The sequence below is a fragment of the Physeter macrocephalus genome, chromosome 14 (assembly GCF_002837175.3).
Source record: "Physeter macrocephalus isolate SW-GA chromosome 14, ASM283717v5, whole genome shotgun sequence".
NCBI lineage: Eukaryota > Metazoa > Chordata > Mammalia > Artiodactyla > Physeteridae > Physeter > Physeter macrocephalus.
This window is the reverse complement of record NC_041227.1, coordinates 123,067,599-123,091,995: the sequence shown is the minus strand read 5'-3', so window position 1 is coordinate 123,091,995 and position 24,397 is coordinate 123,067,599. Positions and strand designations below refer to the sequence as shown.

At 64.4% G+C, this 24,397-nt stretch overlaps 1 protein-coding gene across 1 annotated transcript in view; it reads left to right on the top strand.

Annotated features, from left to right (window-relative positions):
• LOC102995058 (BAH and coiled-coil domain-containing protein 1) overlaps positions 1–24,397 on the top strand; it is a 61,887-nt gene that overhangs the window by 22,340 nt on the left and 15,150 nt on the right. The window contains exons 10-19 of the mRNA XM_055089805.1: positions 172–235; positions 1,245–1,424; positions 12,223–12,345; positions 15,644–17,386; positions 17,681–17,789; positions 18,117–18,325; positions 18,478–18,636; positions 18,881–19,086; positions 19,265–19,595; positions 20,673–21,512. Coding sequence (XP_054945780.1) covers positions 172–235; positions 1,245–1,424; positions 12,223–12,345; positions 15,644–17,386; positions 17,681–17,789; positions 18,117–18,325; positions 18,478–18,636; positions 18,881–19,086; positions 19,265–19,595; positions 20,673–21,512 — 3,964 coding nt within the window. The remainder of the gene's footprint in view (positions 1–171; positions 236–1,244; positions 1,425–12,222; positions 12,346–15,643; positions 17,387–17,680; positions 17,790–18,116; positions 18,326–18,477; positions 18,637–18,880; positions 19,087–19,264; positions 19,596–20,672; positions 21,513–24,397) is intronic.

The following is a 24,397-nucleotide window of genomic DNA, read 5'->3' as shown; positions in this document are numbered from 1 at the left end:
CCCTCCCTTTCCCCGGCTTCAAGGCCGTGCCGCCTCTCTGCTGAGTCACCCCGTGTCTGGGAAGCTCCCAGGGCCAAGCCAGGCTGGATGAGGCATCACAAATTCACAAATTCCCCCTGCCTCCCGGGCAGGGAAACAGCTGCCCTGACTCACCTTGGGCCGGGCCTGCAGCCTCCTGTGGCCCCCAAAACCCTTGCAGACCCCGCCAGGCCCCTACACTCAGCCTACTGGGATGGTGAGCCCCCAGGTTCCTGTTCCCCATCCCCTGGGATGGTCCCAAGCTAGGCTCTCTGCCCATGGAGTGGAGGTGACAAGGTGCCGGGGGCCCTGCTGGGGTGGGGGCTGAGCAGTGCAGCCCAGACCACCCACCAGGCACCGGGTGCTGCTCTGCGCGGAGTGCTCTGTGTACATCCTTCCTATGCAATCCACTGGTCGCCACGGTAACCTGGGGAGGCTTGATCATCCTGGCCTTGGCCACTGGACTTGGGCAGATAGGGTATACAGTGTCGGAGGGTGCAGGTGGGCAGGCTACGGAGGCTGGCTGCCAGGGGGAACGCCACGAGTGTCCTGGACCATAAGTGACTGCCTGCATCCCGATGCCGCCGGTCAGGGCCTGACCCTGAGAAACCCTGGGGGCATTAAAGCAGATCCTGACACTTCCATCCTCAGGCTCCTCTCGCGTGTCTCTCTTCCTCTGCCTTGGTTTCTTTGCTTGCTCACCTGGGAGAGGGCACCCCAGTCTGATGAGGTGGTTAACTGGACCTGGGGAGAAGGTTGAAGGCGCTGCCTGGGGGAAAGGCCGGCCCTCCCAGTGCCACCCAGGGGGTGGGCAGAGACTGCCGGGACCTGCTGATCCTAGACCTTTCCAGGAGGTGTGCTCTAGCAGGTCTGCCGACAGCTAAGAGGCCTTGGCCGGGGAGAGTCAGAGTCAGAGCCTCCGAGTCGAAGGCCCGCCCACAGGGCCGCCTGTTTCCTACAGGCCCTGGGGCCCACAGTACGTGGCACCTGGTTGATGGGGGTGGGGGTGAAGGTGGGTGATTCGGCAAAAGTGCCATCCTTGGGGGTTTTGCAGTAACAAGAGGGTGTCAGGGCCTCCGAGGCCCGAGCGGGCAGCTTCTCCCACCTTGGCTTCTTGGCTGTTTGAAGACAAAAGCCCAGGGAGCTTGGGACCTGATAGTCAGCCCTGGAGAAGGGTCCTTAGTGCTGTCCCTGCCCAGACTCACTCTTGCCCCCTGTGTCCACAGCCAGCAGCCGCCTGATGGGGAACTCTCCGGCCTCCTCTTTCATGGGCAGTTTCCTCACCAGCAGTCTGGGCTCAGCGGCCTCCGCGCACCCCAGTGGCCCCAACCCCTCCCCCTCGGATCAGGCCTACCGTGGCTCCCACCCCACCACCTCCCAGATCTGGTTCTCCCACTCCCACGAAGGTAAGTCGGGGCCGGGGCTCCCAGCCGCACCCCGCGGCTGGAGCCACTGACTGTGGTGCCCAGGGCCAGGGGTGAGGCAAAGGGCTCCCCCGCTGTGGCTGGCAAGAGCCAGCCGGCAGACCATGCCAAGCACTCTGGTGAGGGGCTGCCTCCCTGTTGAGGAAGCCCCCACGGGGGAGGTGGTAATTGGTTGGAAACGGGGGGCCAGTCTCGCCAGTCAGTGATCCTGGCCAGATGTGCACCAGAGATGGGCAGAGAGGGAAGAAGGGGTGGGGCCAGGAAGGCTCTGGGGAGCCGAGGAAATGTGGAACACAGCTGGGCTGGCCGGGCAGGGCTGCGCCCACCTCCTAGATTCGGGGAGGCATGGGCTCCAGATGTGTCAGCTGGGAGGGAGGGGTGGGGAGGAGAGAGCTGTCAGCAGACTCCGGCTGCCACCCTGGGGGCCTGGCCGAGAACAGAGCCCCTCCCGGCCCCTCCCTCCCCCTCGGTTGCAGCCTCGTACACACAGTAGGTGCCTCATAAGTGTCTCAGGCCTCGTGGCTGGCAGAAGGGCCCCTGCAGACCCTTCTAGGACATTGGGGCTCCCCTTGGCTTTCCCAGGGAGGGACAGAGCTCCCCACCACCCAGCTCCCCACTGTCTGCTCAGCCCCTGGGCACTGTGACGTGGGCAGAGGCCCTGGGCCCCAGCGTCCCCCACCCGGGGTTGCTGGTATTGGCTCGGCCACCACGGCGTGGGAAGGGTTAAACCCGACAGCGGCTGGCACACGGAGAGGTAATTGCAGTTGGCAGCGGGCACAGAGGGCTCTCCGCTCCTGGCACCGGCACCGCCGTAACTCAATGACTGCTGAGCAGCGGGCGTTGTGTTTGCAGAGCACGTGGACCCACACACCGCGCCCGCTGCCGCCCGCGTTCCAGGCGGGGAGATTAGCGCCCAGTGCTGCTGGAGAGCGAGAGAAACTTCTCTTTGTGCAACAAGAAAGGGGCTGTTTTCCAAACAGGACAGGTGACGAGTGAGGGACAGTTGTTAAAATAATCCGGGCTTTAAGCGCCGTGTGGAGCGCACATGTTGGGCAGGCGATAAGGAGCAGTTCTCCTCCCCGGTGGAGGGGAGGCCGGGCTGGCCCTGAGGACCCAGGTGGGCAGAGCAGGCTCCCTGGCCCAGACACCTTTGCTGCCTGCTTCCCACCCCTTCCTCTTAGCAGCCTCCCCCGGGGGAGACCTGGTGCAACAGTGCCAGGCCCTGGTTCGGGGCTTCCTGGGCCGGCCATGGGTGGACCCCACAAGCTCGTGGCACCCCTCGCTCCCCTGCTCCTTCCAGCCTTTCCGCCTTCTGTGGCTGCCAGGCACACTCCTGGCCCTGGTGGGAGCATCTGGCTCCCAGGACGTCTGTGGGAGGGAGGAGAGGGCCGATTGCTGTGGCGAGGGCAGGGGATGCCCACAGCAGCCATGTGGGACCACCTCGACCGAACTAACGGCCGCTGCCCTGCCCCGGCCCAGCCACAGGTGTGTGGGCACAGCCAGGCTGGCTGCAACAGTGGCCCCTGGTCAGGGTCGGGATGGCAGAGCTCTGCGTCGGGAGACATATATCCCCCGCCACTCCGGCCCACCCTTGGGGACCTTGCTGGCAAGGAGGGCAGTTTGTGGGCAGTGCCACCTGCCCTGGGGCCCGGGGAGAAGGTGCCCCTGTCGCCCCTCTGGGGGCTGCTGGGGAGAGGCGGGTGGGAGGCAGCCTGCAGATAGCGCCCTCAACGGCCTCCAGACACTCACTTCCCCCGGCCAACGGCTGCCTTGGCGGAGCTGCTTGTGGGGCACCCGGCCGCCCGCAGCCACAGCCTCAGAGCCACCTGGCAGTGACAGTTGTCAGCACCCAGTGGGGTGGGACCAGCGTGGGGGCAGCACCCTGGCTGTGCCGGCCCCCTACCCACCCTACCCATCCTGCATGTTGGGGAGGCAGCTGCTTCGAGGCGAGGGCAGCCTGAGCAGCCCTGAAACAGCCCCGGGTCCTCCTCAGGCTGGACGTGCCCACGGTCTCACGGGGGAGGGCACGCCTGTGGGGCACTGGGCTCAGTGGGCAAACACTGGTGGATGCAGGACAAGGGGAAGCAGATGGGGCCTCCGGGCCTCCCACCTCAACACAGCCTCTGGAACACGGGGTGGGTGGGGAGCAGGGCCCATCCGGGGCTAAAGATGAGCGTGGGAGAGCAGCAGCCCCGGGGGAGAGCACCCCAACCTGCCGGGTCCCACCTGAGGTAGCTAATGCATCTGTCCGGGGACCACACCACCTCCCAGGCCTGTGCCTCGGTCTCCCCCCACACTCTCCCCTTCCCTGCCTCCAGTTAGGCTGCCCCGCCTGGGATCCCCTTCCTACGGGGTTCCCCTGCCCTCCGCCCTCTGCAGCCTCGCTCTGACAGGCCACGTGGTGTGGCTGCCTCGCTGTGAGCTCCCAGCGTAAAGGCCGGCGGGCGGGCGGGCGGGGCTGGGGCGAGTGGCAGCGCTTGCTGGCTGGCTGCCCTGGCAGCTTGCCTGGCTGCTAGTTTGACTGGGTGCCAGCTGGCTGCCTGCGTGCCGGGGCCTGTTTCTCTGCCGTGTGTGTTCAGGGGAAAGGGGGGAGAGGTGGGCGGGGGGCACGCGACATGGCTGGAGAGTGGGGGCCAGCAGGCACGGTGGGCTGCCTGGGCGGGCTGCTCAGAGGTCTGACCTCACCCTCATCCTTTCACCACCCCCAGGATGGGTGGGAAGACAGGTGCCCGGCAAAGCCCTCTTGCTGCCCCCTCCCCAGTCTGGGGCTGGTCAGGGCTAGGCCCTTGAAGGGGTTCTTAGCTTAAGGGCAAGGAGGCCAGGATGGGCTGGGGGGATGTCAGCGGAGGCCAGGAGGGGTATGAGCCCAGACGCCTTTCCACTCCAGGCAGAGCCCCCCAGCTCTCCGTGGGTGGACCCAACCCACCATCTGTGGGACAACTGCCAGAGCAGGGGCCAGAGCTTCCTGCTTCCCTGGTGGAGCAGCTGGGGCGCAGGAGAAGCACCCCGGAGCTGGAGGAGCCGCCCCAGAACATCTGGCCTTGGGCAGAGCTTGTCTGTCCAGCCCTTGGGCCTCCGGGCCCCCCAGGTTCACCCAAGTGAGGGGTCCTGCCAGAGACTAGACTTTCCCTTCTGGGGCCTAGGGTAGGGGTGGGCGGCGGAACTGGCCCAAGGCAGGGGTGAACCAGTGTCCAGCCAGCCTGCCCTGGGTGGGTCCTAGCGGGGGTGGGGTGCAACACAGCTGGTCCTATTGTCAGCAAGCCTGGTCCCCTCCCTCCCTACCCCACCCCCGGCAGCCTGGTGGGACCACCCACAGGGCCATGAAAGGGGATTCTGTTCCTGGGGGTTCAGCTGGGGAGGGATGGGGGCCGGAGCTGCTGTGCTCCCACAGCCTGGGCTACTCATGGTCTCTTGTGCCACCTGGAGGGGGAGCCTCGAGAGACAGCAGGCACATGTGCCAGCGCTGGCCGTTAGCCTGGCTCGCCTCTTTGTCAGAGCCGCACCCGCCCCGGCAGCCACTTCTCCATCCGAGGCTGGGCTGACCTCCAGTGGGGGCAAGGGCTGCACCAAAGAGCCACTGGGCGCTCCCTGCTGTTGCCGGCCCCCCAGCTTCCCTGAGCCCTGTCAGCTGTCCATCTGTCCCCCTCTGTCCCCTCTGAGGCTTCAGGGCTCACCAGGGCTTCTGGGAGCATGTCTGTGTGAGGGACAAAGGTCCCGGCCAGTGCCACCATCTGTGTGTGGTGACACCGTCTAGGGGAGCCCTCCACCAGCCCTTCTCTGCGGCAGGTCCCTGCCCTGGACCTGGTCCTTTTCCCCCAGACCCTGGCAGCTCCAACCCCTTCTCCTGGCCTCAGTTTTCTTGGTGGCCAAAATGGCCTCTGAATCTGCCCCCACAGGACCACTGACAATCCCTCCCCCCAGCCCAGCGAAGACGCCCCCATGTCTAAGCGGCACCCTCACTCTGCCCACCTGTCCCTGCCCATGCTGGGGGCGAGGAGTTGGGTCAGTGGGAGCAGCTGGCTCCTCTGAGATCTTGGGACAGCCTGGGGGAAGGGCCCGAGCTCCCCACATCCAGATGTGGGGATCAGGGCTGCCCTGCCAGGCAGGCCCTCCCCCGCCAGCTTCATCTTAGCCAGAAGGAGGCCTGTCCCGTCTGGACCTCTGACCCCCTCCAGAGCCTTCTCGGGCCAGCCCTCCCTGCCCCCTCCCTGTGACCTTGGCCCCTCACTTGGCCTTGCCTCAGCCCGCCTCCTCATCAGGGTCCCAGCCTCCAGGAACCCCTCTGTCCTTGCAGGTCCCCTGTAGCAACTGTCCACTGCTGGGCCGGGGGCCTTGGTGCCTTCCTGGGCTGACATTTGCAGCAGGGGTGTGTGTGGGCAGCCCTGGGTCTGACAGGGCTGGGGAGAGGCCTGGTGTCACATCTGGGTGTGGGGCTGGCTTGCATTGTTCCTGTGGCCCGAAGCCCCGTGTCTTAGACACCCCGGGGTGGTGGGGGGGGAGGCGGGGCTTGGAGTGCGCAAGAAGGCGGGGTGCGGAGCCAGGGGCAGGAGATCTGGGCAGGGGCGGAGTAAGGGTTCCCTCCAACTGAGCTCCCTGGCAGTCAGAGCTGCTGAGTGGGGTGTTCATGAGGGTTTGGGGGGGTCATGCCAGCTTGTTCCCAGCTCCAAGCTCTGAGATTCTGTTATCTTCTCCATCTTTAGTTCTGCAGCGAGCCCTGGGCCCCAACCCTCCCCAGCCCGCAGGCCCTGCTCCCTCGCAGGGGCTGCTGCTGAGCCCTGCGTCTCTGCTCTGTGCAGCCTGAGCCCAGCTCTTCCCTGCACAGCACGTGCCAGGAACCCAGGACTGTCCACAACCGCCTGGCTCCTGGGCTAGCTGCCCACTGCTTTTGTTCCAGAGGTGCCCGCGGCAGCCTGGCACCTTCCCCCGGCTCTGAGCCACTCCTCCCGGCCTGGGAACAGACCGAGGCTGCCAGGCCCAAACCTGGGGTGACTGGGGGTCAGTGTGTGTGCGTGGTGGGCCAATTCTGATGGGATGGAGTGGAACAGGAATCATCCTGTGCCACCCTCAGGCCCCCACCCCAGCCCCCAGCTGTGAGAGGCTGAGGCCTGGCCACTCCCTGAAGGGCCCAGCTTCCAAAGCCGCCTTCAGCCCCAGAAGGTGTCTCACTAGGCTCCTCCCAGCAAAGCCCAGGGTGGTCGATCCTGGGAGCTGCACTTTGATGCACAGCCTGGACACCCACGGGTCTGACCACTGAGTGTGAGCCTGAGGGGGCTTATGGACAGAAGCTGGAGTGTTTGGCAAGGAACAGGGAGGACATGGGGAGGGGGCTGTTGCAAGGTTACCCACTTCAGATACTAGAGCAGGGGTGGTGGCAAGTGTCCTCCCAACTTGCTGCCAATACTCCTCCTGTACCCAGGGCAGACATTATCAGTCAATCGCAGCACTTTCTAAACTGCATGTGGATGCAGCCTCAGAATCCTTCTTTTTTTTTTTTTTTTTTTTTTTTGCGCCGCTCCGCGGCATGTGGGATCTTCCCGGACCAGGGCACGAACCCGTGTCACCTGCATCGGCAGGAGGACTCTCAACCACTGTGCCACCAGGGAAGCACCAGAATCCTTCTTAATCCAGCATTCTGGGTGGTCACTATCGTTTAGTAGTCTTATGCACCACAGTCGAAACCCATTGGCACCCTGAGTGAAAGGGGGGTCACATGGGAGAGAGCCAGCACCCAGTTAGTGTTGGGCATTGGATCGGGGCCCCTAGCCTGGCACGTGTGGCAGAATTCAAAATGACAGGAGTGTGCAGGGCCCCGGGAGCAAGGGTGGTTTGCCTAGGTGTCTGCGGGGATCGCTGTGGGTAGAGAAAGGATGGGATCTGTCAGGGCTGGCAGGACACGGGTGGGGGGATGGCGTGGTCTGGTGGGGCTCTATCCAGAGGGGCTTTCGCCTCTGCTGAGCCCTGGAGGGTGGCCCTGACCCAGAGGAGATAGGTAGTTGAGATGGTCCGATCCGGGTTTCCCAGAGCTTGCCTAGTATGGCTGGCTATGTAAAAGGATAGTTCCTGGCCCCAGGGATTGGGGGCTCAGCCAGTCATGTTGCGGGCAGCTGCCCTTGGGACCTGAGGCCAGAACCCTGCTGGCAGCCGCTGGCCTTAACTCAGGGCTCAGTGGTGGGGAGAACTTAATAGCAACTTGAGCCTCCAGGGAGGTGGCAATGCCTTTGTCAAGGTGGCATGGGGGGCAGGGGACGTCCGTTGCAGAAGGCCTTGCCCTCGTGGGTGTGCGGACAGGGAGCTGGGGCAGGACCCTGGTAGCATGGGGGTGATTAGAGCCCTGTGCGTCAGGCCCCTGGAAGAGTTTTCTAAGCCTGCAGTGTCTGCACTGAGCTCTGTGGGCCTAAGGGTGGGGCTCTCGAGGGACCCTGTGGTGGGAGGTCCCCTGACCCCCCCCCGGGGATTCTGGTCCTCTGTTGGCTGGCCATGCACCCCTCCCCCAGGACCTGGCCGGGAGCACTCCTACCATAGCCAGCCTTCTGAGAGATGCAAGAGCAGCAACTTCCCCCAGGAGGGTGGACCCTGCAAGGGCCTTGGGGGAGTGTTGCCACCTCCCCAGCCTTGGTAAGAAGAGGAGGTTCTGGGCCTGGCCTGGGGCAGGTGGGGTCTTGGGGGCACCTTGGGCTGCTGGGAAAGTTCCACAGCAAAACCCAGGAGAGGTGAGGTGCTGTGCAGGTGGGGTGGGGACTGACCCCACCAGAAGAGGAGGGCAGATGTGGGGATGCCGAGGCTGCCCTTCCTTCCTCTCCATCTGAGAGGCTTGCAGTGGGCCTTGGGTCCTCCCAGGCACCCACCCCTTCTCTGGGGGTGGGAATAAGAGGAGCCCCCCCACACGGCCCCCCTCACCTATTTCCCCTGTAAAGCGTCCCTACCCTCCTTCTCTCACCCCTCTGTCCTTCAGACCCTGCCCTCTGGGCAGCCCCCACCAGGGGCAGGCTGCCCGCTGACCCCTCTCCTCCTGCCCACTTAGCACACTTCCCACCAACACCCCTGACCTTCCCGGATGTGGCCAGCAAAGGCCCCGGGGATGCTGGGGGTGGGGTGCCAGGGTGTCCCAGCAGCCCAAGGACCTGGTCTGTGCTGCCCCTGCCCAGTTCAAGACTGCTTCCACTTCATTGCATCTCATTAGGTGCTGATGGCGTCAACCTTTTGTCCTCCGTTGCCACTTACGTCACAGGATTGGGTTGTCTCCTGGCGACTCAGAGCGTGGGGCCAGGATGGGGGGTATCCTCAGTGAGGTGTTCCCTGAGGCCCAGGGCCTCTCCCCGGAGCTCACCAGGGGCCTCCAGGGCTCCGAGGGCAGGGGGCCCAGGGATACAGCGTGGGCTCGCGTGTCAATTGGGGTGATCACAGTAGCCCGACCTCAAGGGGTGTGAGGGCCTGGGAATGACGGGGTTCTGGAACACACCACCCCTGAAAGAGTGCTGGCTAGAGGAACTCTGACACCCATCGCCTGCTCCCTGAGCCCTCTCCAGAGCCCCGCACTACCACCACGTTCCCCTCTGCAGAAGCCCCTTCGAGAACCAGGCATCTCCCAGGCTGGACGCAGCGGCCCTGGCTTCTGGCTTCTGGCTTCTGGCTTCTGGTTTCAGAACAGCTGCTCTGATTCATGAAAATCATTTTTTATTTTCTTCTTCAGTTCAGAGAGTACAGTCTTGTTGGGAAAAGAAAGAGTCCTTTCTGTGGCTGGGCTGGAAGGACTTCTCCCCTTCCTCCCTCTCTGCCCCCCACCCCAGATACCCACCCATCCGGGCCTCTTTCCTCACACTCGCCCCGGCCGCCCCACTCAGCCCTGGCCCATGCCCCCTCTGCTTCTTCTTCCGTCTCCCCCAGCTGCTCCCTCCTTCCCCCCTGAACCTTAATTCCCCTTCTGGGGTCCCAGAGGGTGGGGCTTCAGGCAGGCTGGAGATGGGGGAAGGGCCCCTGGTAGATTTCTGTCCCCTCATCTCTGGCCACCATCTCAGGGTCAGAAGTGGAAGGACGTGCATGGCCATCGCCCTCCCAACTGACCCCAGAGGGTGCGGCAGGAAGGAGCCCACCACTTGGCCAGCTGAATGCCTGCTCCCCGGAGGGCGGGTGGGCGGGAGGCCCAGACCTCCTGAGGGGTCATGGGGGTCTGTGCCTGGGAAACGGCGTCTGGGAAGGAGGAATTTACAGACTTCTGTTTACCAAAACGAGGCCCCGTAAAACGTTTAACAGCAGCCAATTAAAGGGGGACAGCTGTGGTGGTTTAACCACTCCCCATACTACACACACAGGCCTCTGCCCCCCTGCCCCGGCCCGCCCCCACCCCCGTCCGGCTCGGCTTTTGTCAAGTCTTCCAGGAGCTGCGTTTAATCTAGGGAACATCTGCTCCAGATGTGTCTCTGCACACAAACCAGGCCAGTTGGCCAGGCTCTCCGAACTCAGCCGTGCCCTCGCAGGAGGGGGCTGCAGGGGGACAGGCCTGGGGGGGGGGTGGTGGGCACCTTCCCTGAGTCCTCAGATGGGCCTGGGATGTGAGCCCCCAGTGGGGAGATGTCTTGGGACTTCTCAGAGCTTTCACAGCGTGCATGCTGGTGGAGAGCCTCCGAATGGGGCTGGCATGGGCCATGTTCTGAGTGGAGCACCTCTTGGGGACAGTGTTCCACAGCTTGACCTCAGACCCCCCTGGGCCAGAGAACATGACACTGCGTCATTAGGGCTGAAGGGTGGCTACTGCCAAGGGGGCTGCCGGGATCAGGGTGCAGGGTGCGCCATTTGGACTGGGGGCCTTGATCCTGGGGCATCCCAGAGTCCCTGTTTGATGCCTGCCCATTTCCCATTCTGAGTGGTACTCCTGCGGCTCCTCATCCATCCCTACCTCCGAGCTGGGTTCCACAGCCCCACCCACGCTGGCATAGCTCCCCCTCAGCCTCAGACCTGCCAAGGGGCCTCTGGGCCCCCCATATTCACGGTGGGCTCCAGGGCTGCCCCCCATGCCCCCACAGATGCCCCCAGCGCTGAGACAGAGCCGGCCTTCACTCTCTATCTCAACAGCTGCAGCAACATGGCAGGCCAGCCTCCGGGCCTCTGGGGGCCTCTGGGGGCCTGGAGATCTGTGCTGTGGCTCTGAGCCTCCCCTTCTGGAAAGGTGTTTGTCTCGTGTATTCTGTGGAGTGGAGCAGAGCATGCGGCCACTAGTTGCCACAAGGAGTTCCACTGAAACAGCAAAGGGCTTCTCTCCTAAAAGGAGTTTGGGAAACAGTTAATGAGCAGGGTCACACGGAGCTCCCTGACTCAGACTCGTCCGTAACTTCATCACGACGCACTAAGTGGGGTACTGGCACCCCTGCTTCCCAGGCATGGGGCTCACAGCTCCCTTGTTTCAAGGCACGGTTATGGCCTTGTTCAAACACTTGCCCTGCAACCCGTGCCTTCCCCTGGGGGACTGCTGCCTCAGGGCCCTGCTCCAGCCCCTCCCTCTCCCTGTCCCTGAGGCCACTGCTCCCTGGGGAGACCCGGTGATTCCTACTCCCTCGTCAAAGCCCAGGAGCCCCAGAAGTCAGGTGGGAAGCCGCTCCCAGCAGCCGGTCACTCTTGGGACAATCATGGGGTCCCCAAGACAAACTCTTCTGGGACTCATTTTCCATGGGGAAAATGTTCAGAGCGTTAGCTCAAAGCGTGAGCTGTGGAGTAAGACAGCGTCCTGCCCACCCCACCCCAGCCCAGCCGACTCAGCCATCCCAGCTGCAGGCCCTCTGCCCACCCCCCGCCCCCTCACTGCTGGGCCTGGTGGGGAAGGACCAGCTGTGAGGAGCCACATTCCAAGTGGCTGGTAGCTCTGGGCATCCAGGAGACACACCTCCCCTGGATGTGCCTAGCCAGGATGCCAGTGCCTGGAGGAGCCTCCCCGGCCAAGCGTTAGTTCTGTCTGTCTTCATCCCTTCTGGGGGGCAGGGTGTGTGTCCCAGGTGGCCAGAGCGAGGTCCAGGGTGTGGCTGGTGTTCCTGTGCTGGGCAGGGCCAGGCCAGGAGGACAGTCCAGGCCCCTCAGAGGGACAGAGAGGGGCCTGCTTGATGTGACTGGGAAGCTCCAGGGAGGGTCTCAGGCTGGGGACCACTGCAGGGAACTCTCCTGGAGGCGATGCTGCCACGCCTGGAGACCAGCTCCTTTTGCAGCTCTCAAAGCACAGAGGAGGCCCGGCTGGTGGAGAACCCCATACCTGCGGCCTGCAGCAAGGCAGAAGCCTGTCACACCCGACTAAGTCAGCCCCGGGGTGTGGGTCAGTGACCCCAGAGCTGCTTGCTCACCTGGAGGCTATGGATGCTGCAGGCCCAGGTGGTGTCCAGCCCTGCCCCTCCTGGCCAGAAGCTGAGCCAGGGCTGCAAGGGCCTCTGTCCACTGCGTGTGACCACTGCATCTCCCTCCTCCCAAGACGCTCTCCAGAGCCCCTTTTGTTGCCCTGCCTCAAAGCTCCCGCACTGCTAAGTGCTGCTGGGTGAGAAATCAAAGTCTCCCTCCTCCATCCTCCACTCTTTCCCCAGCCCATCAGCAATTCAATTTGTACCACACCGGAGGGATGGTATTAGTCGAGTCAGAGTTAATATGATGTATTGATGGGTTGATTTCCCACCGGCGGGCTGCACGCACCGGACTCCACGGGGCGTCACTCCCGGGCCACCCGCCAGCTTATCGCCTCCCTGGGGTCAGGGCGGGTGCGAGCCTGGGGCCTGGAGGTGCCTCTACAGCTGTCTCCTTGCTTCTCTAGCTCCAGGGTACCCCAGATTTTCAGGGAGTCTGGCATCCACCTTCCTACCCATGAGCCACTTGGATCACCATGGAAACAGCAATGTTCTCTATGGGCAACATCGTTTCTATGGAACCCAAAAAGGCAAGTGCCGGCGTGGGGCCGTGAGGGATGGCGTGGGACCTGGGGCACAGGTCATCCTGGAGGGGTGGAGGGCAGGGCTGGGGGCTTCTGGGGTGCCAGGTAAAGGTGGCCAGCCTGGGTGAACCCTCACCTCCAGGTCTCAGGCCACGGCAGGGATAGGGGCTGGAGGAGGGTGGGCTTGCTTCTCAGGCCCCTGGAGACTTTGAACTGCGGGGCCCAGGACCACAGCCAAACAGCAGGTTACATGCCGGGGTCAGGCGAGCTCGCTAAAAACACAGCCATGCTCCCTGAGCTCTCGTGGCTAAGATGGAAGCATCGCAAACAACCGTGGCCCTGAGGGGTGGCACCCAGGTCCCTCAGCACCTGGCCTTTCGCTGTAGCACCCCCCGCCCCGCCCCAGCAGCTCAGGGGTCCCAGGGACATCAGGTGGGGGTAGGGAAGGCCCCCAGAAGCCTGTACTTCCTGCCTCACGGAGCTAGGCAACACGAGGCCCAGGCCCCACCCCGCACCAGGGCCTGAGGTCAAGACAGGGCAAGGAAGGGGTGGCGGGGGGTGGGGGTGGGGGCGGCAGCAGGGAAGGGGGGCAATAGCGTGTCCCCAGCAGACAGAGGAACGTCTCCTACCCTGTTGGCAGGAGGTGTCGCTGGAGAGGGGATGCTGAGGTTGAGGCTTTGCTGATGAGAAGGCGGGGTTGGTGGAGCCATGGGGAGGGCATTCCGTGAAGAGGGCATGCTCACGCCATGCGCGCGCGCGCACACACACACACACACACACACGTCTGCGTGCAAAGGCCCAGCCTCAAGGAGCCTGTGGGAGATGTAGCCACCTGGAGATGAGACAGGTGTGGGGAGTGGCCTGAGGCCTTGGTGCCCTGTCTCCAGGATTTTTCTTGGTGGGGTGACATCTCATTTGCATTTTATAAAGATCTTCCGGGGGTGGTGCCCAAGAAGCTGGGGCAGAGAGACTTTTGGGTTAGTTACTGGGTTTAGATGACAAATAATGGACTTGAATGGGGACGTGGGATCCCATGGGAGACCTGAAATGGGCATGAGGGTCAGGGGGGTCCCAGATAACCCCCCATTTATGGCCCAGGCTGTAGGAGGGCAGCGCACCTGCAGAGGAGAAGTTCAGAGGGGAGGGGTGAGTTCAGTTTCCATGCAGAGGGACTGGGCGACCTGCCTTCCCAGGGGGTGGCTGGACATTCATGGTAGGGGGTCAGTGCCAGAGGGGCGGGTTAAGAGGTTGACCCAGGCCAAGGAGAGGGACCACCCCGGTAAGGAGGGTGGATAAGGACAGAAGCAGCTCCGGGGAGCCCAGGGAGCCCCAAGATCGGGGCTCTGAGTGGGGGGTAGGCTTCAGGTGGCAGCAGCTAAGCAGGAGAGAGTCCTGAAGGGTCTCACGGAAGGAAGGGGACCCCAGAGAGGTGACCCTGTGAGGCAGGTTGGGGGCTGGACTGTGGCCAGCCCTCCTGCCCTTCCACCACCATCCCCAGCCCCTTCTCACAGCCTCCCAGTCTGTGACCTCAGCTTGTCTGTGTCTTGGAGCCCATCTTGCATCTCTGTCCAGGCAGGGCAGTGGAGGCTATGGAAGGCCTTGGCCCAGCCCAGGGCTGGCCGGCTTTGATTGGCGCAAGTAAGACCCCGCCTACAGACAGGGCCAGGAGAGCTCCCCAGCCCCATCAAGGGTATGGACAGACGCTGGACGCTCCCAGGGAACCAAGTCTCCTCGGGGCTGGAGGCCAGATGCACTGCTGCCCAGAGGACAGCCCCCGGCAGGCCTCAGGCTGAGTACCTCAAACTCCCACATCAGCCCCAATGTGTGCTCCTATTTTGACAGTGCTTGTCAGGAGCAAGCAGGTGGTCCCAGCCCCAGAAATCGGACCCAGAGCTAGGGACCCCCCTCCAGGGTGTGGGCCACTGGCTTCCAGGAGCACTGGCTGGTGGCCTCCAGCTTTCACAGTGTTGTGGTAGAGCCCCACCCAAGAACACTTTGGTTTTGGAAATTGAGCTAATTAGGTTTAGCTACACTCTTCTCCCTTGCTTTAATTAGCAGGAAATTGACAAGTAATTTACATGACTCAGGACAGTTTTAAGAGTTCCAAATGTCTCTTTTGTTCCCTCTCTGCTCCATGCCATCCAGGGCTGCTGCCCTGCCCCATGCCAGCTGGGTGTAGATGGGGTTGGCCCCCCAGGGTCCCCAGAGACAGGCTTAGGGAGCTGTGGGTGTCCCCAGGGCTGGCTGGGGACCCAGGTAGAGAGCAAGGCACCCCAGGTTGAGGGCCCATGCTGGACAGCAAGCCATGGCCCAGCGCAGGGAGCTGCGGGTACACCTACCACCCACCCAAGCTGGATGGGCCCAGAGCTGCAGAGGCACTGAGAGCCCATGGTGGACTAGGTGGGGACGGCCATCTGGGACCACTTTCCTTTCTTTAAATGAGCAACCTAGCCCCCCAGCCTGGCTGGGGGCCTCCCAGGGTATTCAGGAGGTAGGTGGGCTGGGTCCTTCACACCCGGCCCATTCTCAGACACATACCTGCCCTGGGCCTCACTTCCTCCTGGGGGTCTTAGCGCTTACAGGGGGCTACTAAATGCGGTCCACTCTGCTGTCCACAGTGCATGGTCCTGCTTGCAGGGGCGTCTCTCAGGCAACTCTCCACGTGGCCGGGCACCCTGAGCTGTGTAGTGACCACGTCACACCACATGCTGTCCACTTAGCCATTCCCCAACTATGAGCCCACAGCCTCCACAGCTTCTAAGGTTCTGACGGCTGTTTGTAAAGACCCAACCAGTTTACACTCCCCCAGCATCGTGTGGGGTTGGGGGAGATGCCCGTGGCCCCAGACCTCACCCCCTGGCTCCGGTCAGGGCACACTGCTGCCCACTCCTGCCTTCCCTTCACTAATCTCCACGGGTACAGCTGGGCACAGGGGCTGGGCTCTTTGCAGCTCCCATCTCCTAGGGGCTGAACATAAGTCAAAACCTCTGGGGTATGAGGAGTCAGTGTTTAATGGGGACAGAGCTTCAGATTGGGACGATGAAGAATTCTGGAGATGGACGGTGGTGCAGGCTGCATCACACAGGTGTACTAATTACCACTGAACGGCACACTTAAAAATGGTTAAAGTGGTGATGTTTACATCACGTGTATTTTACAATTATAAACCTTCCTCAGAAAGTACCAGTGGGTCGGTGTCAGCCGGCAATGGGGAGGCACCTGGCAGGCACGGTGTCTTGGGGGCACTGAGCCCTCCAGCCCCTGCCCCAGGCTTCCCGGTGACCTCAGCTCTCTCGGCACACAGATAACTTCTACCTGCGCAACCTGCCGCCCCAGCCCACGCTCCTGCCCGCCAACCACAACTTCCCCAGCGTGGCCCGGGCTGCCCCCGGCCACCCCATCGGCTCCTGCAGCCGCGACCGGGGCGAGGCCAGCCACCTGCAGAAGGGCGCCAAGGAGTTCGACCGCTTCCTCGTGGGCAAAGAGAAAGCCGGCAAGGCGGCCGAGGGCAAGGAGCGGCCGGCGGTGGAGGAGGACGTCAGGGGGCGGCACAAGCTGGTGCTGCCCCTACCGGGGGACTCGCACTGCAAGGAGGGTGGCGTGGCCCGGGCTGCCTGTGAGGGCCGCCCCAAGCACCTGGCCTCCTGCCTTCTCAACACCAAGGTGCTCGACGGTGAGCTGGGCAGGTCCGCGCTGGCCAGCTGCGCGGGGGGTGTGCTGGGGCGGCCGGGTGTGGGCGTGCCGGCCTCTGGACGCTGCACCAAGGAGGCAGCCGGCCCCGTGGAGCCTGGGCCAGCCTTCGGCGAGTGCCTGGAGCGGAGGCAGATGCTGCACCACGCCGTGCCCTACACGGTGCCGTCTGGCCTGCCCGCCGGGCCGCCCCCACCCCTCAGCACGGCCGCCGGCTCCTTCCCCTGCCTGCAGCTGCATGGGGGCCCGGATGGGCTCTGCCCCCTGCAGGACAAAGTCCCCCGGGACCCGAAGGCCAGCGGGCCCACCTTCGTGCCTTCCGTGGGACACCTGGCCGACAAGAGCCGCCCGTTCCAGGTGGCCGAGGCCTGTGCCGTGGCGGGTGAGGGCAAGGACCGGCACCTGGATGGGGCTGCGGCGCCTGACCATGCTGCGCTTTATGGGGTCTCCTATGCCCACCTGAAGGCCGAGGGCAAGGGCGAGCAGCGGGCCGGGAGCTTCGAGGCAGCCCTCAACCCCCGGCTGAAGGGCCTGGAGTACCTGGACAGCGCAGGCCCCGAGGCCCCCTTCCCAGGGCTCCCCAAAGCAGGTCTGGACAAAAGCAGCTACTTTGAGTTACCCGCCCCCTCACAGGACTGTGCCCGGCCAAGTCACCAGGACCCGTTGGGCAGGAAGGTCACCCAGGCCTGCTGCACTTTAGACAAGACTGCCAGCAAGGAGACCCCTGTGGGTGCCCCCGGGACCCAGAAGGTGGCGCGCATCCGGCATCAGCAGCACTCGGTGGCCCCCGAGGTAGAGCCGGGGGGCAGCGGGGCCGAGGCCAAGCGCAAGGCCCTGGAACTGGCATCTCTGGGCTACAGCGGGCCGCCCCCGCCCCCGTGGAGTGTCCAGTCGGGCCAGGGGGCCACCGTGGCCATTAGCGAGGAGTGCAAGGCTGGCACCTACCTGGACCCCTTTGGCGGCACCCTGCAGCAGGCCGCCCTCCTGCCTCAGGACCTGCCCGCCCCGCCTGACGAGGTCTCGGCCATGAAGAACCTGCTCAAGTACAGCAACCAAGCACTGGTCGTTGGCCAGAAGGTGCCCTTCGTGGGCCTGGGGGGCCTGAAGGCCAGCTGTGCCCAGCAGGACGGGAAGTTCCCAGCCTCCAAGGGCACGGGCCAGGCCCCCGGCGACGTGGAAAGGCCCGACTGTGCCCGAAGCCGAGAGCACGACGCTCCGCATGGCGATGGGGAGGTGCGGCAGCCGCCTGTGGGCATCGCGGTGGCCTTGGCCCGGCAGAAGGACACGGTGAGCCGGGCGGAGTCAGCCTACAGTGCCAACACAGGGCGGCAGGGCCGGGCAGCCCCCGCCTTCAAAGGTATGGCTCCTCCGCAGAGAGGGAGGCGTGGGGCCGTGTTGCGGACCTGCCCTCCTCCATGCCCCGGAGGCTCCCAGGGCTGGGCCCTGGGCCTTTGTGTCCATCACCTCCCCGTGTCTCCAGGCCCTCCCAGGGCTGCCCTGCCCTGCCCCTTCCCTGTGAGGCCCACGGGGCAGGAGACCCTCTCTTAGTTCGTCAGCCCCCCGGCTCGAAGTAGGGTTCCTGCTTGCTTTAGCTGCTGGCTCCCCGGCCGCCCCAACCCTCGCCCCTTTCTACCATCTCTAACCTGTGCAGCTGGCAGTGGGCCTCGCTCCGCCCACGCTCTGGACCTGGAGGCCGAGGAGGAAAGGGTGCGCCTGTGTGAGGACCGCCTGGGGCTCACCGGCCGTGAGCTGCTGCTGCAGTAAGAACCTGGCTGCAGCCTTCGGGGTGGGGTCCGGGCCGCGCCTCTGGGCTCACCCGTGTGGGATTAAGTGGCCTCTGTGTCAGGTTGTGTGGCCTGTCTCGGCCACAGCTGTGCACCCACCCCAGGCTTTGCTGGGGTTTCTGTCCCTGTTGGAGGGAGTTCTGCTAACTCCCCCTCCCTCCTCTGCCAACTCCCCCTCTGCTGGGGGACCGCTGCTGGGACAGATACCTCTGGCGCTGAGCGTGACCCCGAGGGGTGAGGTGGAGGAGCTGGGCCAGGGGTGGCAGCTGTGCTGAGCCCCCACCCATCCCCCGTGACGTACAGGGACAACAAGGACCTCGTGGAGTTCGCCCGGATCCACCCGTCAAGCGGCTGCCCTGGAGACCTGGCCCCCCATCTCATGATCGCCGGAGGCTCCTCCCTGCAGAGCAGCCAGCTGGGCGGGGACCCGGCCCCCCATCCCCACCCTGCCCACCCCCCCTGGCTGCCCCGCACCCGCAGCCCCTCCCTGTGGATGGGGGGACATTCTTACGGTCAGTGCTCTGAGGGCAGGTAGGGGTGCATGGGGCAGGACAAGAGTCCTGGCCGGGCGTGGTGGTCATTGCTGGCCTGCGGCTGACAGCCCTCAGCCTGGAGCCCTGCTTCCTGCCCCGCACTGCCTGACCTCAGTGCCCTGTCTCCCCAGGCCTCGGGCACCCGGCCCTGCACCAGAACCTGCCCCCCGGCTTCCCCGCGTCCGTGCCCGGCTCCATGCCCCCCGTCTTCCCCCTCTCCCAGGACGCCCCCACACAGCTCGTCATCCTGCCTTCTGAGCCCACGCCCCACGCCGCCCCCCATGCGCTTGGTAAGGGCCTCCCGGGCCAGGCTGTTTGCGTGTGCGGCTGTCAGAAGCGGGTCTGAGGAAAGGCGCAGCCCCCCACGGGGGTTGGGGAAGGGACAGGGAGGCAGGCACCCGGCCAGAGCCCGGGAGGCAGGTGCGAGGCGGTCGAGCGGGAGGTGAGGGCTGGCAGAGGCCAGCTCGGTGGCTGGGATGCAGCCTGGCGCCCTGTCACCGCCGGGGCTGACGACCCCTTTGGCCCGGCCCACAGCTGATGTCATGGACCAGGCTTCACTGTGGCCCCCCATGTACGGGGGCCGGGGCCCTGCCTCCCACATGCAGCACCCAGGCCAGCTCCCCGTCTACTCGCGGTCCCAGTTCCTACGGCAGCAGGAGCTCTACGCCCTGCAGCAGCAGCAACAGCAACAGCAGCGGGCCACTCAGGCTCTGGAGCTGCAGCGGGCCACCCAATTTCAGGTACCTGCCCCCTCGGCCACACCCAGCTGGGACCCAGGGCACTGCTGGCTGCCTCTCTGTTGCAACCTGGCCTGGCCCAGGAGTCCCCACTGCACCCTCCCCCCACCCCTGCCCCACACTGATGTGATGCCCTGAGCAGGGGGCCCAGCCAGGCTGAGCCTCTGCCCCAACCCAACAGCAGAAGCCTGAGGACCACCACCTGGAGCTAGAGGAGCCCGCCCAGGAGAAGGCCTTGAAGTCCACCCACAAGCCAGTTGCCTTAACCCCCACGGCCAAGGGCACCCCCTCACCCGCCACCGCAGGCCCTGCCAAGCTGTCACCCTGCTGCCACTCTCCCGCCCCGAAGCCCCCCGCCAGCTGCCCTACACCACCGCCGCATCCCGGCGCCCCGTGCACTTTATCCGTCTGCCCCACCGGCAGCCCCGGGCCAGGCTCCAAGCTGCCCAGCGCCGAGGAGAAGAGTGGGGAGGGCCAGCGGCCCGGAGCCGACCTCAACACGTTGGAACCAGGTGAGGGTGGGCGGCGCTGGGCTGGCCTTGGCCCGCCCCCCTCCACTCGGTCCTGTCACCTGTCTGGTGGGCAGAGCTGAATGGGGGGCAGGGCTGCCTGGCTTGGCACCTTCAGGGGTGCCCTCACCGACCCAGTCCCCCCGATAGGGCCTGGGGCAAGGTCGCCTGTTCCCCCTGCTCTTTCTCTTCCTTCTTCTCCACAGTTCTTCTGGGGGACCCATAGGGGAGGCACTCAGGGCCCCCGCCCCTGGCAGATGGGGCAGGATGAAGGTCAGGCCCAGCTGGCTGGCACTGGAGCCTTGTGGATAAGGAAGCGCCTGGCCTGCCGGGGACAGTGACAGGACCACAGGGCAGCAGCCACGAAGCTGGGCAAGGGAGCTCATCCTCACGGTCAGGGCCCGAAATGCCACCACTTGGGCCCAAGGCAAGGAGAGGCAGCCTGTGGTGGAGGGTCCAGTCCCGGCCTCGGCCTCTGCAGCCGCCCTCCCACCCTCCACCCCCCAGCTCCTCCACAGCTATTTGATTCTCTCTGAATTAGGCTGAGGGTGTACACGGGAAGCCCGTGTGGCGAACATAAAATTCGTCCCAGTTCCACGAGAAGGAGGCTGAAGCCATCCGAGGTTGTTGGGTTGTTTTTTTTTAGAGTTTTTTTCCTTTTTTTTTTCCTTTTATTGTAGTTGATGGGGCATAATGCCTCTGACAGACTGCCAGCTCGTTCTGGTTCAGGGAAAGCCCTGATTCAAGTATCTTGTTTTAAAATCCCCCTTTTCTGGTTAGCCACACCACACATAGCAGAGATGGCCTCCAGGGACCCCCAGGGACCCCCCCCCCGCGAGGCAGTGGCAGGAGCTGGGGAGCGCACAGCTGTCCTGGCCAAGGAGGAGGGCCTGGGGGCTTCCGCTCCTGCCCCCGGTGCTCCCCTGCTGCCCCCCTCAACATACCACGTCCCCATTCCTGCCTCACACATTTCACAGGCAGAGGGTTGGCGGGGGACCCTCCCCGCCAGGTGTGCGTCTGAGGTGTTTGAGGTCCCCCTCATCCCCAGCTGCTCTCTCCTGACAACTCCCTCTTTTGCAGACCTGCCTCCCGGATACACGTGCCCTGCGGCCGGCTCGGGCTTCTCCCTGCCCCGCATTGTGCACTCATCTGACCTCTCGGACCCCGAAACTATGCAAACCGCCCCGCCGGGGGCCCAGCCTGAGCTGGCCAGGACGTTCCCACCCGGGGAGCTGGGCCCACACGGCCCCCAGAACCTGGAGGAGCCTGGGCTGCCCTCAGGGGCCAGGGAGGCCACCCAGGACCTTGCCGCACACCCCCACCCTGCCGAGCGGGGACCCCCGGGGAAGGCAGCGGACCCCAGCCCACTGGAGGGGCTGCGAGAACTGCGGTGCGGGGCCCTCCTCGAGGGAGGGGGCCCTGAGGCCACTGGCCAGGCTGATTCTACTCAGGGAGGGGCCCAAGAGGAGAGGACCACAGAGGAGGGGCGGGAGGAGGGAGAGCAGGGGCCCTCATTGGGGGCCAGCCCCCAGGCCATGGAGCAGCAAGTAAGGAGCCTGGGTGCCCTGGATCAGGCCAAGCCGGGCAAGCAGCAGGCCCCTGCAGAAGCAGAGGCAGAGGAGGCAGGCAAGTTCAAGGAGGCCGAGCTGGAGGAGGAGGAGGAGGAGGAGGACTGGGGGTTGACTCCCGACAACAGCCAGCCGCCCAGGGAGCTGCCGGGTCTGGACGCCCTGGTGGCAGCCACCATCAACCTGGGGGATCTGCCTGCTGTCAGCCCACTGGACCCTCAGCCCCCCACTGTCCCTGGGCCACCCAGCACAGCTCCCCTGCCCCGTAGCTCAGGGATTCATGGCATTGCCCTTCTCAGCGAGCTGGCCGACCTGGAAATCCAGCAGCAGAGGACTGAGCCAGACCTGCAAGGTAAGCCCCATCCTTCCGGAGCCCCAGGAGCTGGACTCTTGGGCATAGGCTCAGGGTCAGCCGTCCAGACAGTGGCCTTCAGCCCTGCTCCGTTGTCCCCACAATGTGGCCCCTTGTCAGGAAACCAGGCAGGTGTGCCCACGCGGTGTTACCCCCAGCCCTGGCTGCAGGATGAGCCATGGGGTAGGGCCTCAGGGCTAGGACTGCACCCTGACGATGGTGTCAGAAAGGTGGCTGTGGATATTCACGATGCCCTGAAGGGGCTTGAGGGTGTCTCCAGTTTATACACAAGGATGCCAAGGCCCACAGGGGTGGGGGTGGGGGTGTCAGGTCACTAAACTACGGCCTCACAGCCAGGAAGCGGGTAGGAAAGATGGCGCTCTTGCTATAAGCTTTCACCTCCTTGGGTTCTGCAGCTTCCGAACCTAGGCTGCACGGGGCCCAGCTCAGGATGTGGCAGCCCTCGCCTCCCAGGCCCCGGAGAGGTGGCACCTCCCACATCCCCCTCAGCCTCACTAGGCCTTGGGGCTGACCTGTGGGACGAGATGCTCCTGGGCTCCCTGCACTCTGCCCAAGGCCCCCAGGGTGCCAGCCCAGGGCTGGTGCCGCCCTGACTCGGGCCAGAGCCCAAGGGCCAGGCGTTTGCTTAGGCCTCTCTAGCACTTAGGTCCCCCACAGGGACCCCTCCCAGGCCCTCCCTGCTGGAACCCCTCGGGGGGTGGGGGGAGCACCCCCAGCCAGGCTTTGTGCCCCGTTGATATTTATAGAAAGAACCCAACGAAGCCCTCAGCTGGCCCCCTCGTTTTCCCACCGCGTGAAGCTCTCCACTGCCCACTGCCAGCCGCCAGCACCTCTTGTGCTGTGTGGAGATACGGGAAGGTTCTTGTAAAGTTAATTTCCCTGAAGGTCTCTGTGTCACTCCTCTCTTATCTGACCAGAGGGGCCACCACTGTGCTGAAGAGAGTAAGCCAGGGAGCCCTTGCCGGTCAGGAACCCTGGGAGGGCCTCGCTTGGAGCTGTAGCGTGAGGCAGGGCTGCCCCAGTCAGGGCCTTGCTCCCCAGAGCCACTGTGTGAGTGTGGCTGGCGTGAGGGTGCACTGAGCGGGCTGCCGGGCGCCATGTGTGTGGCCACCGGTCTGTGCATGTGAATGCCTACTGGACCCGTGCCCATTAATTGAACGGATGCTCACGTGTAGACCACGTGTGTCCCATTGTGGGTATTGCAGCTGCCAGCCCAGGCCAGGCCCTGCTGCCACTGCTGGGTCTCCACCCCACCCTTCCCTTCTGGAACCTTCAAACCCCCCTCTCCCCTCCTGTTTCTCCCAAGACCCCTGCCCTCCCCTCTTGGAGCCCTCAGGCCTTCATCCTCCCCTCCTGCTGCTCCCAGGCCCCCACCCTCCCTCTGTCCCAGTTAATTGGCCCGTCTGCGCAGCCTCTTAGCTCTAGAGCCGTTCCCTACAAGCTCAGTGACTGCTTTGCCTGAAATTACTTAGGAAATCAGCTCATTTTCTGAGCAAAAGGCAGGACTCACAGAGGGAGAAGGCGGGAGAAGACCATGCCGGGAACAGGCCAGGGTACAGAGGGGAGAGGGAGGGGTAAAGATCCAGAGGGACATCGGGGCCTCCTGCCCCCTCCTCCCAGAGGAGACCCCCTTGAAGTACCTCCCAGGCCAGGCAGAGCTGGTGAAAGGCCAGGTGGCGGCCCCTGAGAAGTGGGGGTGAGGAGGTAACCAGGTTCTGAAAGGTGACATGGCCCCTAACTCCCATAGCCGGGCTGAGTGGAGCTGGTGTTCGGGTCCCGGGCTCTTTGCTCCCAGGCTGGGGCCAGCCCCACCCTCACTGATTGCGTCCAGAGCCCTCACACCCCCCACCAGTAGGACTTGGCTGCAGGACCCTGGCTTATCCCCCACCTGGGCTCAAGTCCAGGGAGCTCAGTGGGCAGGCTGCCCAGCCCTCAGACCTCCATCGCAGGGGGGCAGGGACTCAGGCCCCAGATGGAGCCCTGGGGTGGGAGGGAGTCAGACACTTCTCTGGCCATTCATTTGGCTGGCGTGGATGGTGGGGCCTGCCTGCGAGGGCCCATCCCCAAGACACCCAAAATGCCCCACTCTGCATTTGGAGGGGCCACTGGGGGGTATGGTGCCCACTGGGCTTCCCATCCACCCTGGACTTTTGGGAAGGCCAGGCCCTGTCCCTTCCGGAGTATGGTTGCCCCTTGTTCCTGAGTGACCCACCTGGTTTCGGTGAGTCAAGATCCCAGACCCCCCTTTTGAACTGCCCTGCTGACCTTCACCCCTCCTCCCACCTACCTTCTCCTGGCCCCGACAGCTTCTACCGGCCTGGCCGGTTGCGGGAAGTCCAAGCCTTGGCCCTCTTCTGTGCCTGTGGAGCCTTCAATCTGCCTGGACAGCCCAGCCCTACATCTCTCCCGGGACCGGGATTACAGACCCCGGAGGCTTGGGGGTGGGGCTGTTATTGTCTGCCACACAGCTCCCTGAACCAGAGAGCAAGGCAGGTTGTTGTTTGGAGGCCAGAGAAGAGCCCAGCAGCACCGCCACCCCTGCCATCTCCCCGAACCCACCATCCCCTCGCAGAGCTCAACCCTGCAGGACTTTGCAGTCTCAGCAGGCTTAGCCTGAGGAGTGGGGGCGGGGCGGGGGCTTCAGGGAGGAACAGAGGGGCTTCCTAGCAGTCACAGTGACCCCGAGAGACGAAGAGACCCTGTGGAACTTTTAGCTGAAATGGGGCTTGCAGATATCCCTGCCCCAGCTGGAGGTGGGAGGAGAAAGCCCCCTCAGCGCCTCCCCCACCTTCCCAGGGCACCTTTGACCCAGCAACCCACCTCTGGCCTTGACCCAGCACTGCATACAGAGGGTTGAACTTCCG